Below are 19,842 nucleotides of genomic sequence, written 5' to 3' on the forward strand. Positions count from 1 at the left end.
GGGTGCTGCCACAGGCCATGTAATGCTAGGCCCAGGGGAGGCATCAGGAGGATCCCAGGTTTACCCACAACATGCCATGTACAGAAGGCAAGGGCTTCTCACAGTGTACCTGTTGCTACCCCAGTCCCCTTAAGAGAATCGATGAGTGTTCCAGTGGAGCCAGCAGCATGTCTCCACTTAAGTAGGTGCGGAAATTGCTGCTAAATCTACCCAAAAGAAAGAGGGGGACATACGCTAGGTAAGGGTATTGCAGAGACATTTGGCCAGTCTTAATGCCAGCAACATAAAAGAGGGAGTTAGGAACTTCAGTATGACAAACATGGTTCTTGAAGCTGTGGTCCAGCAGACACTAAAGACTCACCCAAATCCAGAAAACTATGACTTCCAACTTCCCTATACAAAACCTGCCTGCACACACAAGTTCCCTTAACCGAGGGAGCGGCTGGAAGGCAGGGTCCGGGTTTGTCAGACATGATTTTCTCCCATGTGGAGTAACAAGCCAATTCCAAGTCCTTACCGAGGGTGTAAACTAACCCCAGGCACGGAGCCGGGCAGCCAATACCCATGCCATCTCCCACTCCTGAGTCCCATTACAACAGAGGGATGTTGAAAGAAGGGGCCAAAGCTCTTCACAAATCCAAAGGTTCAGACAGTTTATGATGGAGTGCTAATTTTTAAGCTATCAGGAGAGGTGGAAAGAAGTAGGAGCTTTAGAGAGGAGACTGGAACAGACCTACTGGAACCTTTGGACTGCAGGAAGATGCAGGACAGACCCAAAAGGCTGGGGAAAGCAGGATGCATAAGGCAGAAGGCAACAAGGAGAGCTCCGGAGGCAAGGTAGACAGGCCTTAATGGTGTGGAAACAAAGGACCTGTAGGTTTGCTCAGGGGAAACGCAATTGTCTTGATAGCAAGACAAAGCATAGCTGACACAGGTTTGAATCCCAGGCTCGTGCTTAGAAACTGGTCCCCAGTTTTAAGCTAGTTATAAAAGAACTATTATAATTATAAGAAGAGACCAGAAGGCTGGGTAGAGAAAGGTAATGGAGATCGGGTAGAGATTAAACCAGAGGGCCTGGATGAGAAGAGCCAAGAGGAGTGTAGGGAAGAAGGTGCCCAAACGGGTGAAGAGGAGCGAAAGAATCTCAATTGTTCTATGGTGTCATGTGAAGGAGGTAGGAAGGAGAATAGACAGCCGATGCAATAAAATAGTGATGAGAGATGAATAAGAAAGGACGTAAGATAGAGGACAGTGAAGCAGAGTGGCCAGAAGAAATATTGAAAGAAGTGGAGGAGTGAACAAAGCAGGTGATATAAAGAAATGAAAGGATGTATTGGGCCTCATTACACGGTAGGAGGTAACCATGCCGCTATTAGCGGCATGGCTACTCCCTTACCGGGTACTGGGTCCGGGTAGGCGGTATGGGGATTTACCGGGTCATTCCGACCCTCGAGGACCCGGTAAGTCCCCATTCCAAATACCATTCCCCATTCCCATTTGAGCCCCCATAGGGCTCAATGGGATTGGGGAAGGAGCTAATAACGGTACTGCAATTTGCGGTACCGTTATTAGCTCTGAAGTCCCTCAGCGGGTCCCGTCCTTAACGCCTGGTTAGACCAGGCGTTAAGGACGGGACCCGCTGAGGGACCTCGTAGTAGGGTGCTAAGGGATTACCGGCACCGGTAACCTTACCGGTGCCGGTAATCCCTTAGCGCCTACCGTGTAATGAGGCCCATTGAGTAACATCATGGAGGTGAAGGAGCAGGTAGTAGATGGAACTCAAGAGCTGAAGTGGAGGCCCATTTAAGGGACTAGGTGAGAAGGTGGTAGGGAACAGTGGGAAGCAGAGTAATGTTAAAAAGGATTTAGTGGACCGTAAGACATAAAGGGGTGCACCTCTGAAGACAAAAAAATAGTGCAATATTTTGTGGCAGCGTGACTTGAGGCGAGAGACTAGGGAGAACAGGGAAATTGGAGAAGGTGGCTGGAGAAGCAGAACCCAGACATAGAGGGAGCAGGTGGGGTACCTAGTGAAAAACACTGGCCAAGATTTAGGACAGCTTTCTGTCATCATCTGGCTCTTATTCAGCCTTAAAACCCAATACTAGAATCTACACACAGTATGGAGTTAACACCGGGATTGAGAACAAAAGAGGAAAGACCCAAAGAACTGTGGGAAACAGTGTGTCGAAACCCTTAAACCTGTGATTCAGAATGAAGGAGAAGTCATCCCAACAACTGTGGGAAATAGTTGAACCTAGGACTGTGATTTAAGCAGAAGAGACGTCCAGAACTGTGGAAAATGTAGTGTGGGGCCATCTTAAAATCCTGGATAAGCTTACTAGTTATTGTGTGTATTTTCCAGGAGACACAGCTTTGTGTGTATTGAAAAGGAAGAGAACTTTTTATTGGAAAACTTTACTTTCTAAAGAGAAATTTTCTCTAGTCCAGTGGTCCCTGAACAGTACCCCACCATGGAGACTAACCATCCTGACAAGTTTTACTTTAGTGCAGACCCTACTGGTTTATTTTGGCTATCACTTGTACACAAGTACTTGAAAATCCCTGTATGAAGTATCGGGATTTTCGGGCAGAAAGGTGTGCAAATCTGTGTTTTTCATACAAATAATTCCATGAATCAGGCAGATAGTGCTCCTCCACCCTCATGTCTGGCCTCTTTATGATATGTATCTGCTATGTGACAACAGACACACGCATTGACATACAGAAAGGTTTGTTCTTTCTTTACCTGCACAACACGCACCCTGCACACAAGAACAGGGATAGTGTGGGGTATATAAGACTTCCAGACTTCCTGGTTCCTGGCATGTGTTGTGGAGTCAGTGTTTCTCCAACTCGCACTCCTTCAGTTTGCATGCCCAACGGTGTTGCAAGATTAGGGAAGCAAAACGCCTCCTGCCCTGCATGAACCATAGGAAATGCACAGCTGGTGTACTGTACGCCAACTAAGTCAACCCAGAACTCTGTTGAGGGAAGGCTGCTTGTTTTCACTGTGCTGACAATTATCCACTAATAAATATTATGGCTACTCCATAACGATTGGCAGGTCAGCGCCCCCATATGGTGAGCTGCCACTGCATGGTAGTAAGCGGGTACTCTGAATGTGTGCTGAGTAATATAGCATAGCAGGTTGTAGCAAAACATGTAGAAATTGGAACCCACCTATGTATTCGTTTTCTATCCAGCTAGAGGCATTTCCTGAAAGATAATGGCTGCAGCTGGAAAATGATAATGTGCCATTTCCACGGGGCTCACAATAAAATATGCATTTATAGTAGGTTTGCAAAATGTCCATGATGTAGACACACAAGCTACATAAGTGTTATCAATTTGAATTAACATTAAATAAAATAACTATGTGTAATACACAACTACACGACTACACGGTCTCCTTTTGTCTCTTCACAGGAGGAAGCCTTTTCTGGATTTCGAGTGAGTGATTACTTGGAGTATATGGAAGGCCTGGAACGCACTTACCGACCTATGGTGCTGAAAGACATGAGAAACATTAGACAACAGAGATGATTCTTCCATCAGTCACAAATGCAAATGTTTGTCGAATCCTTTAGCAGCGGGGGCTTTGTATCTTTCAAAATGCAGATTGGTTTATATTTATAATGTTCAGAAAACCTATTTACCACAAATGTACATTTTGTAAAATTTGAAATGATTGTTTTGAGAATGAAAAGATAGTATTTTCGAGAACACTTGTCTGAATTTGATGTTAGAGAAAATAAATTGTGTTTGATGGCTAGTATTCATCTTGGCAGCAGTTTACTCCAGGTTCTTTTTTAAGTATTGTTTGTTGTTGCTGACAGCCGCACCCTGTTGATGTTGTCAACGTGCATTCTCTTTGTTATCTTGTAAAACTAAATCCAAGTGTACTATGTCTATGGAGCAAGACCGGACACCTCTTGATTGGTGTCTCCAGTGTGACAGACTTACCCAACCTTCTCCTTTTTGACAGTGAAAAGGCTAAAATAGATGGGAAACCTTTTTGGATAGTACAGTTTCAAATACTGAACATTCAGTCAATGTTCTTTATTGTGCTGATGATTCCATTTAGGCTTCCAAATAATGTTGGTTTACCTTTTGTAAAGCAGAATTATAGTTTTGTAATTGGTGTCAGTAATAAGTTCTAATAATTAAAATGATTTAAATGTTTACCAATGCATGTATTATGTGTATTTGTGATGCTTTCATTATTGGTGTTGACTGCCTTTTTTCGTAATGTGACTGCCATGAGACCCAATGGTGATAGATCTGTGATTAATATATAAAAAAGTACAATTTCAATGGATTGTTTTCTCCCTCAGATTCCTCATCAGATAGATATCCTTTCCAGCATCAGATGCTCCGAAAACCTTTCATCAGCGGATGTAGTGCACCTAGACTTGGCCTTCGATCCAACTTGACTGAATATGGCGGTCGGCCACTCCGGACATGACATTGGTTGTAGATATACTACGTCATTATGCCCCTGTACCTCAATACCTTTTTTTCACATGCTTAGTATGCTGCTAGAGGAATAACTCTCATGAGAGGAATTCTCACTGGTTTTTGCGATTGTTATGACTTTGACGCTTTGTAAAAATGTCCACTCCCAAACCGTTGGGTTTTAAAAGGTGCACCGATTGCAACTCCAAAATGTCTCTGACCGACCCGCACGTTATCTGCGTGTGGTGCCTTGGTGCCAATCACATCATCAAAGATTGCAGGTCATGTCAGAAGATGAACTGGAAGTCATTACAGGAGCTGGCAGGAAACTGAAATTGGGCCGCCCTCCGTAGAAGTCACTGGCCCGGCAGTCTACTCGATCGTACGAACAGGAGACGCAGGATCCCACTTTGGAGAAAGAGGACAGGTGTCACACTTCAGTAGCCACTCGTCTTCTTCTTCTCAGAAAACGGAGCAACATCGTCGACACTAGCATGACTTGGAATCTTGCGAGGAGCGAGATAGGTCCCAATCCGGCTTAAGTAATCCGAGGACCAAATAGGAAGCCTTTAAGGAGGAGATGCTCCAGATGATGAAGGTGGTCACTGCGGGTATGGGGCAACCCTCGGTGCAGCAGGCCAGGGAGGTTCCAGTTACGACCGGTTCTACTTACGTTGGAGAGGTCATCTTTGGCGCCCTCAAGCCCAACCCCGACCATTGCTAAGTCGACAATGCCTTTGAAGCCACAGTCAGTGCTGATGATCTCGATGCCATCAAGGTCGATCTTGGCACCGATGTTTGAGAGGTTGTTTGTCTCTTAGTCTTGAACATCTTTTTTCGAGACTATGACCTCAATTTTCGAAGAGTTGGGGATCATGTCGCCGAATTTCAGCCATTGCCAGGAGGGTCAAGCGGCGATGATTTTTTCTCTGACCACGCTGACCTAATCACCTTGGCTGAAGGCCTGCACGATGACAGCGGCTTAGATACTTCCCTCGACCAAGACACACAGCAGGCCCATCCTTATGGCTATGCAAATGCTCAATATGGAAAAACTGCAGAGAGGGTGGTGGAAGCCCTAGGCTTGTGTGCTCCTGCAAAACCACTGTCAGCCTTTGAGCTCACAGATATCATTGAAAGGGACCCAGCTGCTGAGAAGGCAATGCCATTAAATGCAGCAATTGCAGACCCCATTGCCTCAGTTTGGCAAAGACCCTGTTCCGCCTCTCCAGTGGATTCAGAGTTGACAAAGAAATATAAACCTGCAAGGGGAGATGACCTCTACTTATTGACTCATCCTACACCTGAGGGATTAATGGTTCAGGTATCCACAGTTAATCGATGCTGTCTACATCAACCTCTAGCTTGCCGACCGATAAGTAGTCAAAATAATATGACACCTTAGCCAAAAATGTTTTTTTCGCCCAGTAGCATGGTTCTCAAAGCTGTGGACGCTTTGTGTACCTTTGCCAAATATTCTCATGGCCTTTGGAGGACAATACAGGAAGCGGCAGAACACATCCCGGAAGAGGAAATGCGGGTGGTTTTCTGCAATTGGTAGAGGACGGCAAGGAGGTAGCCTGCCAAAGCCTGCAATCGGGCCTGAACATTGCAGATTGTCTGGCCAGGGTTATGGGGTCAGTAACTGTAATCCAGAGGCAGGCTTACCTGCAAAGTTCAGGGTTTTCCCCCAATGTTCAATCAAAATTGCTCCACATTGCTTTTGATGACGAGCATCTGTTCAGCTCTAGGACTGATGCTGCCTTAGAAAAATTCAAAGGACTCTAAGTTCGCTGTAAAGTCGCTAGGCATGGGTGTCCAACAACCACCTAAATAATCTTTTATTTTCCGCTCCAGAGGAAGAGGCTTTTGGCTCTTCATCCCCTTTGGGAGGAAGGCACAGCCCCCACAAACCAGGCAGAGGAAGAGGTGTTTCCCACAGTCCGGGTAAGGGGGCCTCTAGGGGCCAGCAGACAACAGTAGCAGTGTCAATGGGGCCGACACAGGCCGCAAAGAGGCTTTGTGGTCTCCCCCCACGATTGGCGGGTACTTGTCCAAGTGGTGGGAAATAACCTCTGACACCTGTACATTGCAGCTCGTCCAATGGGGGTACTGTCTAGCCTTCTTGCAAAGTCCCCCAGACAGACCCCCCCCACTCCCCAGCAACCGGAGCAGGAGCTCCAGGAAGAGCTGCAAGCCTTGTTGAAGGGTTCCATGGAAAAGGTACCTCCCAAACAGAGAGGATCGGGTTGGTGGTATTTCAAAGGGGGTGGGGGCTACGTTCCTTTCTGGACCTCAGGGCCTTGAACAAGTTCCTGAGGAAGGACAAGCTCAAAATAGTGATGGTAAAAGAAATTATCGAAGCTCTACAGTCACAGGACTGGCTGGCATCGTTATATCTACAGGATGCATACTTCCATGTGCCCATCCATCATAGACACATGAGATTCCTCATAGGCGACAGGCACTACCGATTCAAGGTGCTCCCCTTTGGGTTGATCTCCACTCTGCGGGTCTTCACCAAGCTGATGGCAGTAGTGGCAGCGCATTTCCGGAGATCCGGCGTTCATGCGTTCCCATAGCTGGGCGACTGGCTTATCCGGGGAAAGTCGTCGGAGCAGGTTTCATCTCACTTCGAAGACACCTTTACGCTACTGCACAGGCTGGGCTTTTCTGTATGTCTTCAGAATTCTCACATGACACCAACACAAAAGCTCCAGTTCATCAAAGCAGTCCTGGACACTCAGGAGGGGAAGCCCCCCCCCCCCAAAGAGAAAGTCACTATTGTGCGACAGATGGTCGAGCTATTCCAGAGCCACAACAGCTTGCAGGCGGCCTCCTTCCTCCGCCTCTTAGGCCTCATGGCTTTCTGCATTTTTCTAGTGCCAGAGGCCAGGTTGCAAATGCTGTCTCTGCAGTGGCTACTGAGAGGTCAGTGGTCCCAGTATTTCGCCACCCTGAAGGATGTTCTCAATGTGTTGAGGTCGGTGGCGATCAATCTCGCTTGGTGGGCCAGAAGAGACAACATGATGACGGGGGATCCTTTCTGGCCTCCATGGCCGCAGGTCAGGGTGGTCACGGACACGGCCCTGAAAGGTTGGGGAGCTCACTGCAACGGTCTGCAGTGGAGCAGCCTTTAGTCCACGATGGAGAACCGGTGCCATATCAACAGGTTGTAGCTGTGAGTGATCAAGCTAGCCCTGAAAGCTTTCCTCAAGGGGAAACACGTCCTAATCATGACAGGCAATACAGTGGCAATGCACTACCTGAACAAGCAATGTGGTATATGGTCTCTTCCCCTTTTCAGGGAGGCGATGCAGCTGTGGTTCTGGTTGTTAGAGAACCAGATCTCTGTCTCGGCAGTCCATCTGGCAGGGATGGAGAATGGGCTGGCGGATGCCCATAGCAGGCATGGCACAGTCTCACACGAGTGGGAGGTGTGCCAGGAAGTTCTCAAGGAGATCTTCGCTCAGTGGGGTACCCTGACAGTGGATCGGTTTACCACAGACAGGACGTGCAGACAGTTCTGCTCAAGGAAATTCCCGGCTCTGGCGGATGCATTCCTAGTGGAGTGGGACTTCGACCTCCACTAGGCCTTCCCTCCAATCACTGTCATCCTGTGGGTTCTCGTGCAGTTCCATGCAATCATGATCTTGATTACAAGAACATGGCACTTGGAACTCCTACACTTAGCCATGTGCCCAACTCTTTGGCTACCTCGTCGGCTAGATCTCCTTTCCCAGTCGGAGGGTTGGGTGTTGCCCGTAGTCCCTCAATATACACATGTGGCTCTTGAGGGGATGAGATATGATGACTGGGACCTCTCGAACAAGGTGCTTGTGGTGCTGCTGGCTGCATGCAGACCGCCAACAAGATTGCTGTACGTTTGCAGATGGAGAAGCTTTGAGGCGTGGTGCAGGGAAAGTGAGATTGACCCCATCTCTTGCCCCCCCACTGCAGTGATGGAGTTCCTTTTGTCACTGACCTCGTCAGGCCTTCAGGTTGCAGCAGTCAAAGGACACTTGCCTGCTTTGTCTTTTTTTCTAAATGGTCTCTGGAACAAGGGTCTTTCTTTACGATCTGGGTTATGGCGCAATTCCTGAAAGGCCTTATGAATACATTTCCACTCGTCCCTTTTGTTATCCCAGACTAACTTGGTTCTTATTTTGCTAATAGCAACTCTGTTTGAGCCTATGCATTCTTGCCCAGTTAAGTTGCTCACATTGACGGCTGTTCTAATGGCAATCACATCTGCTAGAAGGGTCAGTGAGCTATAGGCTTTTTGTCATTCAAGCCTCCATTTCTCTGCTTCTTTAAGGAGAAGGTATCGCTGAAGGTGCAGCTGGGGTTCTTGCTCAAGTTTGTGTCAGAATTCCACACCTCCCAGGGCATAGACTTGCCTGTGTTGTATCCTCCCCATCCTTCGAAGGAGGAGGAGAGGTTGCATAGGTTAGACCTTAAGAGGGCTCTTAGTTTCTATGTCGCAAGGACAGTGGAGATCAGGAGGGCTGATCAACTGTTTTAGCTTTTTCCCTGTCAAGAAAGGGGTTGGCTGCTACTAAGCAGACCATATGTAGGTGGATTACACTCTGTATAGCGGAGTGCTACCAACACGCGGGTATAGAGCTTCTGCAGGGCATCAGAGCTCTCTCCACTAGAGGTGTGGCTGCTTCTTCAGCACTTCAGAAGGGCGTGCCGGTTAGAGATATGTGCCGGGCGGCTACATCGTCATTTTTGCACACCTTCACCAAACATTACTGTTTGGACATGTTGCGTGGTGCTGATGCTCGCGTTGGAAGAGCGATGCTACAGAGCGTCCTAGTTTAGGGACTTTCAGCCCGCCTCCAGACTACATAGTGCTTTGGGAGTCTATCTGATGAGGAAGCTACGGGAGAAAGCAATCCATTGAAGGAGAAATAAATTACCAGTAATGTTCTTTCTATGGATTCATCTCCAGCGGATTCCTCATCACCCTTTCATCCAGCCTTGCTATGAAAGTGCCTGTACTGCTTGCATGCTGACCTTATTGTGTTGTCATTGCACTTCTTTATGAATGTAACTGAGATTGGGGTGACAAAGGGGGTGGATAATGCTGAGTATCACTGGCTTCAGCATGAGATGAGCTACCTCCAATAATTGAATTTCTCAAACGATGCCTTGTTTCATAATCGGTGTAAAGAAATCCCAGTAAAGAAACCCATTTAAATAAACATATACATCTGGCAGTGTCATTTAACCCACTTTAAAAGCAATTGAAGTCATGAAGTGCAGAGTGCAGAAAAACAAGAATGAACACTTTTGGATCCCTATAATACTGTTTCATTAACAGCAAAATTGTGAACTTGTTTTCATTCTCTGGTACAGCAATATAATTATTTGAAGAGTCTCGGCATATTGGCAGGATGGTACATATAATCATGTAATTGTGTTACTTGAAGACTCTAATGCTTCTGAAGATGGTCAGATGACCAAAACGTGTTACGCTGGAATAACTCCTTATGATGCTTTGTTGAATTTGAATTTGTAACTGGGAATTTTGAAAGGAATTTGATTTAAAATCTTTTGTCAATTTTTTTTTTTTTAGTTGCTTATTGTTGATCGAATTTTGCAATGATTGTTTTCTTCAACATATTCTGCTGGTATTATGTTTCAAATATGTGAACTTAAATGGCGTATATGTATCAATGTTGCTGGGTTGAGTATTGATGCTCTTGCTAATATTTATGAGGTCTTTCATAGGTCCTTATTTTGAGTGTTGCGGTCCGGAAACAACGTGGTATTATTTCCGATTACCGGAACTATTTCCAGACTGGAGCACTACGCGAGAGAATGCCGGTAACAACAGTGCTGGTAACAGCGGATATTGTGCTACCGCTGCTGGTAGCACAGGGAACTGAAACAGCTTTACCCTCCGGAATTTCCAGCACCATGTAAAGAAGGCGGCATTCCAACAGTGGTTTTCCTGGAAACACTGGCACAAAAATGCCAGTGCCATCGGGAGAACCATGTCAGGAACACAGGCACCGCAGAGCAGGCGGTAACCAGGCCCAGGTGTGGAGGAAGAGGCCACAGGTGCACCCAGTTGACCCAGCTGCACACATTGAGCATAGGGACTGCTGAAAAGGACCACACACACCTTCCAACACAGTCATGCTGCCACTCATATCAGTAGTCATGGACTTGGACGTGCTTCATGCATTAGTGCAGCTCTATGAGCAGGAGGTGCTTCAGCAGAAACAGGTCGACAGCCAGTGGAGGATGAGAAGGAGAATGAGTGCACATATACCCCGCACAAGGGCCACACCCTAGTCCCTGACTGACGGGCAGATCCACACACTATACCGCCTGAACAGGGAGACCATCCGGGAGGACCACATCCAGAGCATCATTGGCATCCAGACTGCCATACCCCCATGTTGAAAGTGGTGCCTGTGCTGCATTTTCTCGCCACAGGCATATTCCATAATACAGTTGCGGCGCTGCATGGAATCTCGCAGCCAGCATTTTCAATTGTGCTCATGCAGGTTCTGGATGCCCTTGTTCATTACGTGTCCTAGCACATCGCCCTACCAATGACACAGGTACAGGTGAACGCCACCAAGGTCCGCTTCCATGCCCTCACCGACATGCCTAATGTATTGGGAGCTTTGGTCTGCGCAAACATAGAGCTAGTGGCTGCCCACGCCACACAGGAGGTGTATCGAAACAGAAAGCTGTACCACTCCTTGAATGTGCAGGTCGTCTGCGATGCAGACCTGATGATCACACACTGCTCTGCACGCTTCCTGGGATCAACCCATGACTCCATGGTCCTGCAGAATAGCACGCTGCCTGGGTACATGGCGTGTATGGTGGACTGCGGACCTGGCTTGGGTGACTAAAAGGATCAACACACACACCACATTGCATGTGCACCAGGGCATGGGAGGATGTTGACTAGCACCAGTGCATGTCCCACAGGCACCACGCAAATGCAGGGACATATTCTCCACACAAGAGTGGGTGGCCATGACTGGCATGTACCACATGAGTAAACGGATGGACACCCCATCCCAATCTGGGCACGAATGGATAGGCACTTGCAATGCACTACAGGTACCAGAATGCATCACTGCCATGTCACAAAGCACAGCATATCTCGACTTTTCCCCACCCACCACCACCAACCCATCTGTGGGAGTCAGATCCTACACATGCCCTGACCACCGTTACCTGTCACAGGGTTCAGCAAGGTGATTGAGTGCCCGCAAGAGCACAGACCCAGCGGCATTTGTGTCACACACCCACACCCCAATATGTATGGATTGCCCAGTCACCTCAATAAAATGGCCCTCCCTGTCTCCCGTTCCATGCAGGTGATTCCGGCTACCCCTTAATACCATGGCTGATGACTCCTGTGAGAAATCCACAGAGCCACCAGGAAACAGCATACAATCATGCTCAGATCAGACCAAAGACAACAATTGAGCAGACATTTGGACTGTTGAAGGCACAGTTTTGGTGCCTGCGCCGCTCCGGTGGGGCACTGATGTACAGGGCAGTGAAAGTGGGTAAGATAGTCCTGATCTGTGCCATGTTGCACGATATGTGAATCCAGCTGAACATTCCTCTGCCCCTGGACATGGACATGCCTCCGGCGGACGATAATGATGACGGTGAAAGCTGCAGGCATGCAACAATACCATCACAGGGATGTCTGGGATGGGCATGCAGCCCACCAGGAATTCATAGAGAATTACTTATGAGCACAGAGCACCTTCACCTGAACCGTGGCACGCATGTGATGCAGCACAAAAATAAAGCACCCCACTTTACAAATTGAATAACCAGACGTGAATTCATATGTAGAACCATGTGTATTTTTGAATGAACAAACAACAAACGTGTGCCCTATCACCACCTCCCCGACTAACCTTCCCCGCCACCCCCTCCCCAACTAAACCTCCCTGTCAATCTCGCACCAACTAAGCCTCCCCGACTAATCCTCCCCCGCCCCACCCCACCTGAGCCTCCTCGACTAACCCTCCCCACAACCCCCTCCCCAACTAAGCATCTCAAACACACCATACAACAAAAACCGCCAAAGTGTCGCATCAGTGTCACTTGAAGTCTGGAACTGGCTCCCTTCCATAGCCTCTTAAGACCTGAATTGTCCTTTTGTTGTGAGCCTGACAGGCACAGGGATCCGTGCTCCAGGCGGCTCTGTTTGGAGCTGGCAGGCGTGGTGATGGTTATGGGAGGGCCAGAACCTGCCGTGTCCCTGTGCTCTAGTGCCGCCTGCAGGGAAAGGGTGAGGGACTCGGCTAGTGCTGAGATTGCCTCATTCCCCTGTCAGACCTTCTGTGCAAGCAGGACCATTGCATGTGAGGAGCGGTTGAGGGCACTTGCACAGCGCCGGCCGTTGTCCTGCATACTCTCCCGCATCAACCTGGTCTACTCCTGGTGCTGGGGCATGAGTAAAGCCATCTCCTCATGCCGTGCCTCAACTGCGCCATATGCTTGCATCCATATCTTGGATGCTGGGGATTGGTGGTGGGGGTGGGCTGTTGAAGTCGAGGTGGCTGAATGAGGGACGGTGATAGGGTGTGTGTTCTGGTGACCCCTCTGTGTGTCCCCGCCCTCCTGCCCATCATTGATGTCGGTGGAGGTGCCAACATAGATGGGAGGATAGTGGGGAGGGGGGAAATTGCTGTCCTGTTGGCCCACATTGCTGTGCTGCAGGGACTGCTGGCTGTGCCTCCGTTGGCACCGCAGTTGTTGCTGCAGGGGCAGATGGTATGCTCACTGGGCCTGTGGTTTGGGTGGCCGGTGATGGTATTGCCTTTGTTGTGGTTTTGCATGGCACAGCTCTCCTCCTCTGTGTTGGTGTCTGTGAGGTGCACTGTCCACCTTGATCGCTGTCCGATGAGGTGCCTGTGGGGGTGAGATGGGCATGCTGTTAGTCACCTCTGTGACATCCTATGGCCTTGCAACATCCAGTTCATACAGCGTGTGACATGATGCCTGTGCATGAAGTTTACAGTTCCTACATTGTGAATTTGTAATGCGCCTATACACAGGTGTTTCCAGGCGCCACCAGACGAATGGTGGTGGACATAGGATCAACGGTCGTACTAGGCCTTGTGTCATTGTTAACGTGCAGATGCAGGGAACAATTACTTGCATGGGAGTGAGGAGTAAGGTGGCTGAGAAAGGAGGGGGAGAGGTGCAGGGTGTGGGGGCGCAAGGGGCTGAGCAAGTGATTATGGGAGCCACACTGGAGGTGCAGGAGGTAAAGGGGGGGGTACAGTGCAAAGGATGGGGTGGACCAGATTCAGGCTAGTCCTGGGAAGGATGGCTGAGGGCAAGTGCTGGTAAGGGATGCTGGGGGAGACTGGTCGAGGATGGGCTGGACCCATTGAGACTCATGGGGAACCAGGCCCCAGACAGCCCTGTGAATGAGGCAAAGGGTCTTGGATTTGATCCTTTCGGTCACCGGGAGCCAATGGAGTGATTTCAGGGCTGGAGGTAAGCGATCCCAGGGCTTGAGGCCTAGGTTGATTCACGCTGCCCTATTCTGGATTCGTTTGTGGGGACGAAGGGAGGTACGAGGTACATTGAGGAAGAGGCTGTTGCAGTTGTGAAGCCTAGTCAGAACCAGAGCTCTGCATGGAAAATCTGGCCATCTGCCAGCTCAATCTTCACACTGAATCTGTTGGTTGTCTCCATGACCATCAGTCTGGCGTCAGAGCTGCCAGAAGCACGGAAACTGCTCTCCTGAACATGCATGAAGACCTGCTCTCCAACCTTGATTCCAACACCCCTTGTGTCCTCATCCTACTTGATCTCTCTTCTGCCTTTGACACGGTCAACCATGCCATCCTGTATCACTGGTCAGGCCCTGGCGTGGCTGACTTCTTTCCTCTCTGACTGACGCTCCAAGGTTCAACTTGGGTCCTTCATCTCCTCCCTCTCTATCTCTACCCATGGCGTTCCCCAGGGGTCTAACATCTCTCCCTGGCTGTTCAGCCTATACCTGGCACTTCTTGCCCACCGCATTGCTGCGCTCTGCCCCAACTTCCAGTGCTATGCGGATGACACTCAGCTCATTTTCAGGCTACCCTCAGCCGCCTCTTCTCCTTTTCTCATCTCTGACTGCCTGTCCGCCATCCAGGAGTGGTGTGCCGCCAATGATATCTGTCTTAATGCCAGCAAGACCTGGATTCTCCTAATTGGAACACCTGCTCCCTCCATTCCTGTCACTCTCTGGCCGGCCTCCCTTGGCCCTCCTCCTGCTCTCACCTATGAGGCTAAGAACCTCGGGGTCATTTTCGACTCCACACTCTTCTTCTCTCCTCACATCTCTGACATCTCTAAGAAGTCACACTACCAGCTGCTCCTCCTCAGAGGCATTCTTCCTTTCCTCTCCTTCCCCCAGAAGCTGACTGTCTCCAGAGCTCTGATTCTCTCTAGACTGGACTATTGCAACAGCCTCTTTCTAAATCTGTCTGCTTCTACTCTCCGCCCTCTGCAACTCATCCAGAACAGAACTGCGAGACTTGTCCTTGGCCTCAAGCCCAGGGATTGTATCTCTCCAGGTCTGAAATCTCAGCACTGGTTCCCAGTGGCTCTGAGGATTAAGTTCAAAACCCTCTGTATTGTCCACAAGGCCTTCTGGGGTCTGGAGCCTCAATACCTTCAGCTCTCTCTTCCAAAATATCTTCCTTCTCGAGCTCTTCGCTCATCCCCCTCCAACTCCTTCAGGGTCAGTCGCTTCTCCAAGCAACGAGTTGGTGGTAGATATCTTTCCTCGGCTGGGGCCTCCCTCTGGAACAGCCTCCCTGCCTCCCTGAAACTTGAGGAGAATCATTTCCGGTTCCGGAAGCACCTCAAAACCTTTCTCTTTGCTTCTGCCTTTTCTCCTCCTTTCCCCTGCTGACTTCCTGGCCAATACAGAAACTGCACTGGTCACCTGGCCACCCCCGTGCTCTCAAGCCCAGTCCCCCCCCTCCAGTCACGCACCTGCCCTGCCTTCCTGGCAACCCCCGCACTTAGGGACTGTTTCTGTACCCCTACAGCTCCACCACTAGCACTTGACACCTGATGTCTGCACTACCCTTGCACTTGCCACCAGCTGGCCGTACACTACTTATTGTTATTTATTTTATTATCCCATGTACTGCACTGCCCCCCGCATTTTCCTCCTTCCCATGCACTTGCACGATCTGAATGACACCTGGCCTAGTAGGATCGTTGTCTGTCTTCCCACTCTTCCCCCTCCCTTCCCTCGTCGCGCCTTGAAACACTTGTGTATAGGCGCATTATAAATTCCATATCATATCATATCATACATTGGGCTTCTGGGGGTAGCTGAGGAAAGGGAGGGTGCCTCTGAGGAGGTGGTGCTTTAAATTGGACTACTTGGAAAGGTATGTGATGTGCGGAGAAGAATGAGTCAAAGGTGACACCAAGGTTTGTAGCCTCTCAGGGGCTGAGGGGAGAGGGCCCATGGAAGGTGGCCAGAGATAGGGTGGGAAACAGGGTGCAGGTGTCACAATGAGAGGCTTCTCTGTCTCGCTGGCATTAAGGCAGAGATCGCTAGCAGAGCATGATGCATGAATAGCAGACAAGCAGTCATGTATGAGAGGATGGAGAGGAGATAGAGGATGGAAGCTCAAAGGTGAGCTGTGTGTCATCAGCATTTCATCAGCATGACACTGGGAATGAGGTTAAAAAAGTGGTGATCAAGTAGGCCAGAGGGGCAAGATAGGTGTTCAGGAGCCATGGCGACAGAAGAGTGCCCTGAGGGACGCCACAGGTGGAGACTGAGATGGAGGTGAGGGAATGGCACAATTGCTTGTGGGGGTGTCGGTTTGACAGGTGGGCAGTCAACCATTCCAGGGCCAGGTCCATCGGGATGGCTTTGATGTGTGCACGTATGTAAGTTTAGCACTGAGGCATAGTTCTTATGGTGCATGCATGCCACCTTGCACGGTGTGTGCCTCGTGTATGTGTTGCTTCTCATGTCGGCATTTTGTGCACATGACCAGTACTCATGTGGCCATATGTGTTGTTGGATGTTTGGGGGTCAATGTTTGTAAATCCTTGGCCAACGGCCATGGTTTGTTGGCCTCTGTATGGGTTGGATGTGGTTTGGTGTCATGCAGTTGGACATTTCTCTGTGGGGTGTGTGCTGCATTTGCATGTGGTTGTTTTGCGCTGTGCTTGTTTTGGTGTGGCACTTTGTACTCACCGCCCTCTCCAGGTGTCCCTGCACGAGCCTCTGCTGCTCCCACTCCCTCAATTCCTTTGAGCTGCAGGACAATGCTGCATTTCTCCTCCCACTGCATGCGTTCTATTGCTAAAGCCGTCCCACTGCCAGTGGCCAGACATTCCTTCAGGTGGGCCGACTGCAGGTTGCAGACCCTCAGGCGGAGGTCATCCCACCGCTTATGGCAGTCGCTTTCTGTGCAAGGTACGGGTCTACGCCAACTCCTCCCAGATGGCATTTTTCGCAGTTCTGTACTGCGTCGGTGGTCTGTGGCAAACAGCTGTCCAGCATGTTGCACAATGGTTTCTGTCAGGATGGTTAGTTCCTGCTCAGAAAAGCCTGACTTCCGCTGCCGCCTTTCAGGCACCCGAGATGACATGCTTGCTGTTGAGATGCCGGTGTCTACATGTCCGGATGACAACAGGAACTATGTGATTTTAAGTGGATGGTGCTTTCCAAAATGGGTGCCGGCGTGCTTCCAGTTCCGGCAATGACGTTTCGGGGCACAGTGTTTTTGTTGCCGTTGTCTCCGTGAGTGACATGCAGGTAATGGTGCCACCGGCATTAATGCTGGCGGTGCCACCGATTTTAGATGACGTTACCAGAATGCGGAATGTGTGCTCCCGCGAGTTTGTGATGTGGCAGTGATTCCAGGTTACGGTTCATGGAAACCATGCCACTGGTAACACGGAATCACAGGCAACATACCAGAACATTTGTAATGAGGCCCATAGATAATCACTTATTAGGGTGACACCTGCTATCCCCTATGCAGCCATCAACTCTCTTTCGGAACTGAGTGACATGTTTGTACATGGTTGTACACGACCTCCACCTTTTCTCCTGCCATCTCCTTTGTTTTTTAATGGATGCGAGATTTTGTGTCTCAGTTGGAAAACCTAGCAGCAATCAATCTATGTGCCCACTGTATCTTCTCCTTGATCATATGGGCATGCCAAATCTTCCTTTCTTGCTAATCTACAAAGCTGGGAGCATTGCTGCCTAAAACGGTTACGCCTCACCCCATCGGCAGCCTGGTTGAATCTCTCTCTTACTGGCACCTATAGTACTACTTGTACATATATGTCGTTTCCAGGTATTGACCACCTAGATGTTGCTTGTTTTTAAACTTAATTAAACTTGTGTTAATCATGTGGTGTTGCATGATGTCAGCCGCACTCCATGGCTGCAGTTTCTTGATTCTCTGAACAGGTACAGTGGGAGGCATGCTCCCCTCACTCCACTCTCTTGCCAATAAGTATTCCTTTGCTGCCTGGTGACTGCAAGATGTCAAACTCCCCACGGGTCCTTAAGCAACATTGTAACTTGATCTGCCTCTACAGGTTCTCCCTGCTGATGGCCTGCTTTCATGACAGTCATGTCCTCTGGATACACTTTGCACCTGTTACAGTGTCTGTTGGTTCTTAGTGGGAAAGCAATGTAAGCCTACCTTGAACTGACTTCACAAAGGCACTATTTTTTATATAACAGGGCCAGTATCTACTCTCTCTGCAGAGTGGCACGCTCCCCACCTTGCCTTCATTACACATTGCGCACGACAGAAGAGCGACATGTCAAACGGGAATCGGATCAACAGAAGACGGTAGACTGATAGATTGTGTGCAAGTTATAATTTATTGTTAACACACAGAGGTTGGAGTCAGGCCTTTATATTCTAGCAGTGCAATGCTCTAATAAAATAGGGTTTGGATTCATTATAACAGAGAAGTGGTTCAAGTCCAGCACAATTCAAGTGAGGGGGATAACATAGGCTAAGGTCGCCCTGTGGTTCTGAGTTCAAATTCCTTATTCTGCAGTCAGTCCGATAGCACAGCGAGTAGAGCGCTCGCTTTGACATCTGTCCTGAGTCTGCTGATGCAGGTTCGAATCCCGGCAGGGCCAAATTCAGCCTTTCATCATTCGGAGGTCGATAAATGAGCACCATACACTGTGTGTAATAATAAAGTGCTATATAAATGCTAAATTATTATTATTATTATTACAGCAGTTGGAAGTTCGAGTTATATCACTGTGAATAATTTCCACAAAGTCATTCACAATTCTGTAATGCTTCCGACAAAAAATCCTTCACAGTTTTTTTAAAAAGAAGTGTTATTGTTGCATTCCTGGTTTACAGTAAACCTTACACAACATTGTCAATGGTTGTCGACTCCGGACAAGATGTTGGTCGCCATGCATATACTACGTCACTACGCCCCGTATCTCAGTTCTTTTTTTTCTGCATGCCCAGGATGCTGCTCAAAGAACAAGTCTTCTCATCAGAGAATGTTTTTCAAACTGCGAATTCGCTTTTCAATCGACATTTATTCAATTGCAATGTCTGCTCCGAACCCATCGAGCTCCAAAAGATGTCCTGACTGTAATACAAAAATGTCTTTGATGGACCCACACGGTATTTGGGTGTGGTGCCTAGGCATTGATCATGTTACCAGGACTGTGGACCGTGCCAAAAGATGAACCCTAAATCCTTGAGGGAGCGGTCTGCTTAATTAAAAGTGGGGCATCCAATGTCAAAGTCGCCGGCCCGATCCGCCATGAGGTTGTCCGGTCACAAGACAGAAGACCCCACCCCAGAGAAAGAGGCAAAGCACTGTAAAAAGGCCAAAAAGTAGTTGCACTCCAGTAGTCATTCCTCATCATTCTCTTCCCACAAGAAGAAATGTCAACATCGTCGTCGGCACAGCTCATATTCGTCCGAGGAGAGAGGAAAGCTCTGCTCCAACAACGGTACTACTAGAGTTGAGTTGGAAACTTTTAAAGAGCAGATGCTACACATGATGAAGGCAGTCACTGTGGATACGATGCACCGCTTGAAGCAGAAGACCTTGTCAGTGTCAGCTATGCTTGATAAATCCAGTGACAAGGAGACTGCGTCATGTACAAAACCCTCTGGGCTGACACCGACCGCCGATATATACACGATGCCTTCAAGACCGCTTATGACGCTGATGTGCTCGGCACCATTTGCCTCGAAGCCATCGACATCGAAGTCGATATCGGCGCCAATAATGGAAAAGTAGTTTGTTCCTGAGTCAAGAACTTTGTTCTTCGACACAATTTACTCCATTTTCAGTGTTGATGGGGATGATTTCGAGCCAATCCCGGGTTTATCT

The 19,842-nt window shown here is 48.8% G+C and overlaps 1 protein-coding gene across 3 annotated transcripts in view; it reads left to right on the top strand.

Annotated features, from left to right (window-relative positions):
* The window catches only part of TBC1D32 (TBC1 domain family member 32), a 2,506,374-nt gene extending 2,496,702 nt beyond the window's left edge, over positions 1 to 9,672 (top strand). For all 3 annotated transcript variants that reach the window (XM_069606604.1, XM_069606605.1, XM_069606606.1), the window contains one exon: positions 3,430 to 9,672. In XM_069606604.1, coding sequence (XP_069462705.1) covers positions 3,430 to 3,546 — 117 coding nt within the window. In that variant the 3' untranslated portion in view covers positions 3,547 to 9,672. The remainder of the gene's footprint in view (positions 1 to 3,429) is intronic.
* Positions 9,673 to 19,842: the final 10,170 nt, after the last annotated feature.

This window comes from Ambystoma mexicanum, chromosome 4p, assembly GCF_040938575.1.
Source record: "Ambystoma mexicanum isolate Mex_15411 chromosome 4p, UKY_AmexF1_1, whole genome shotgun sequence".
Taxonomy (NCBI): Eukaryota; Metazoa; Chordata; class Amphibia; order Caudata; family Ambystomatidae; genus Ambystoma; species Ambystoma mexicanum.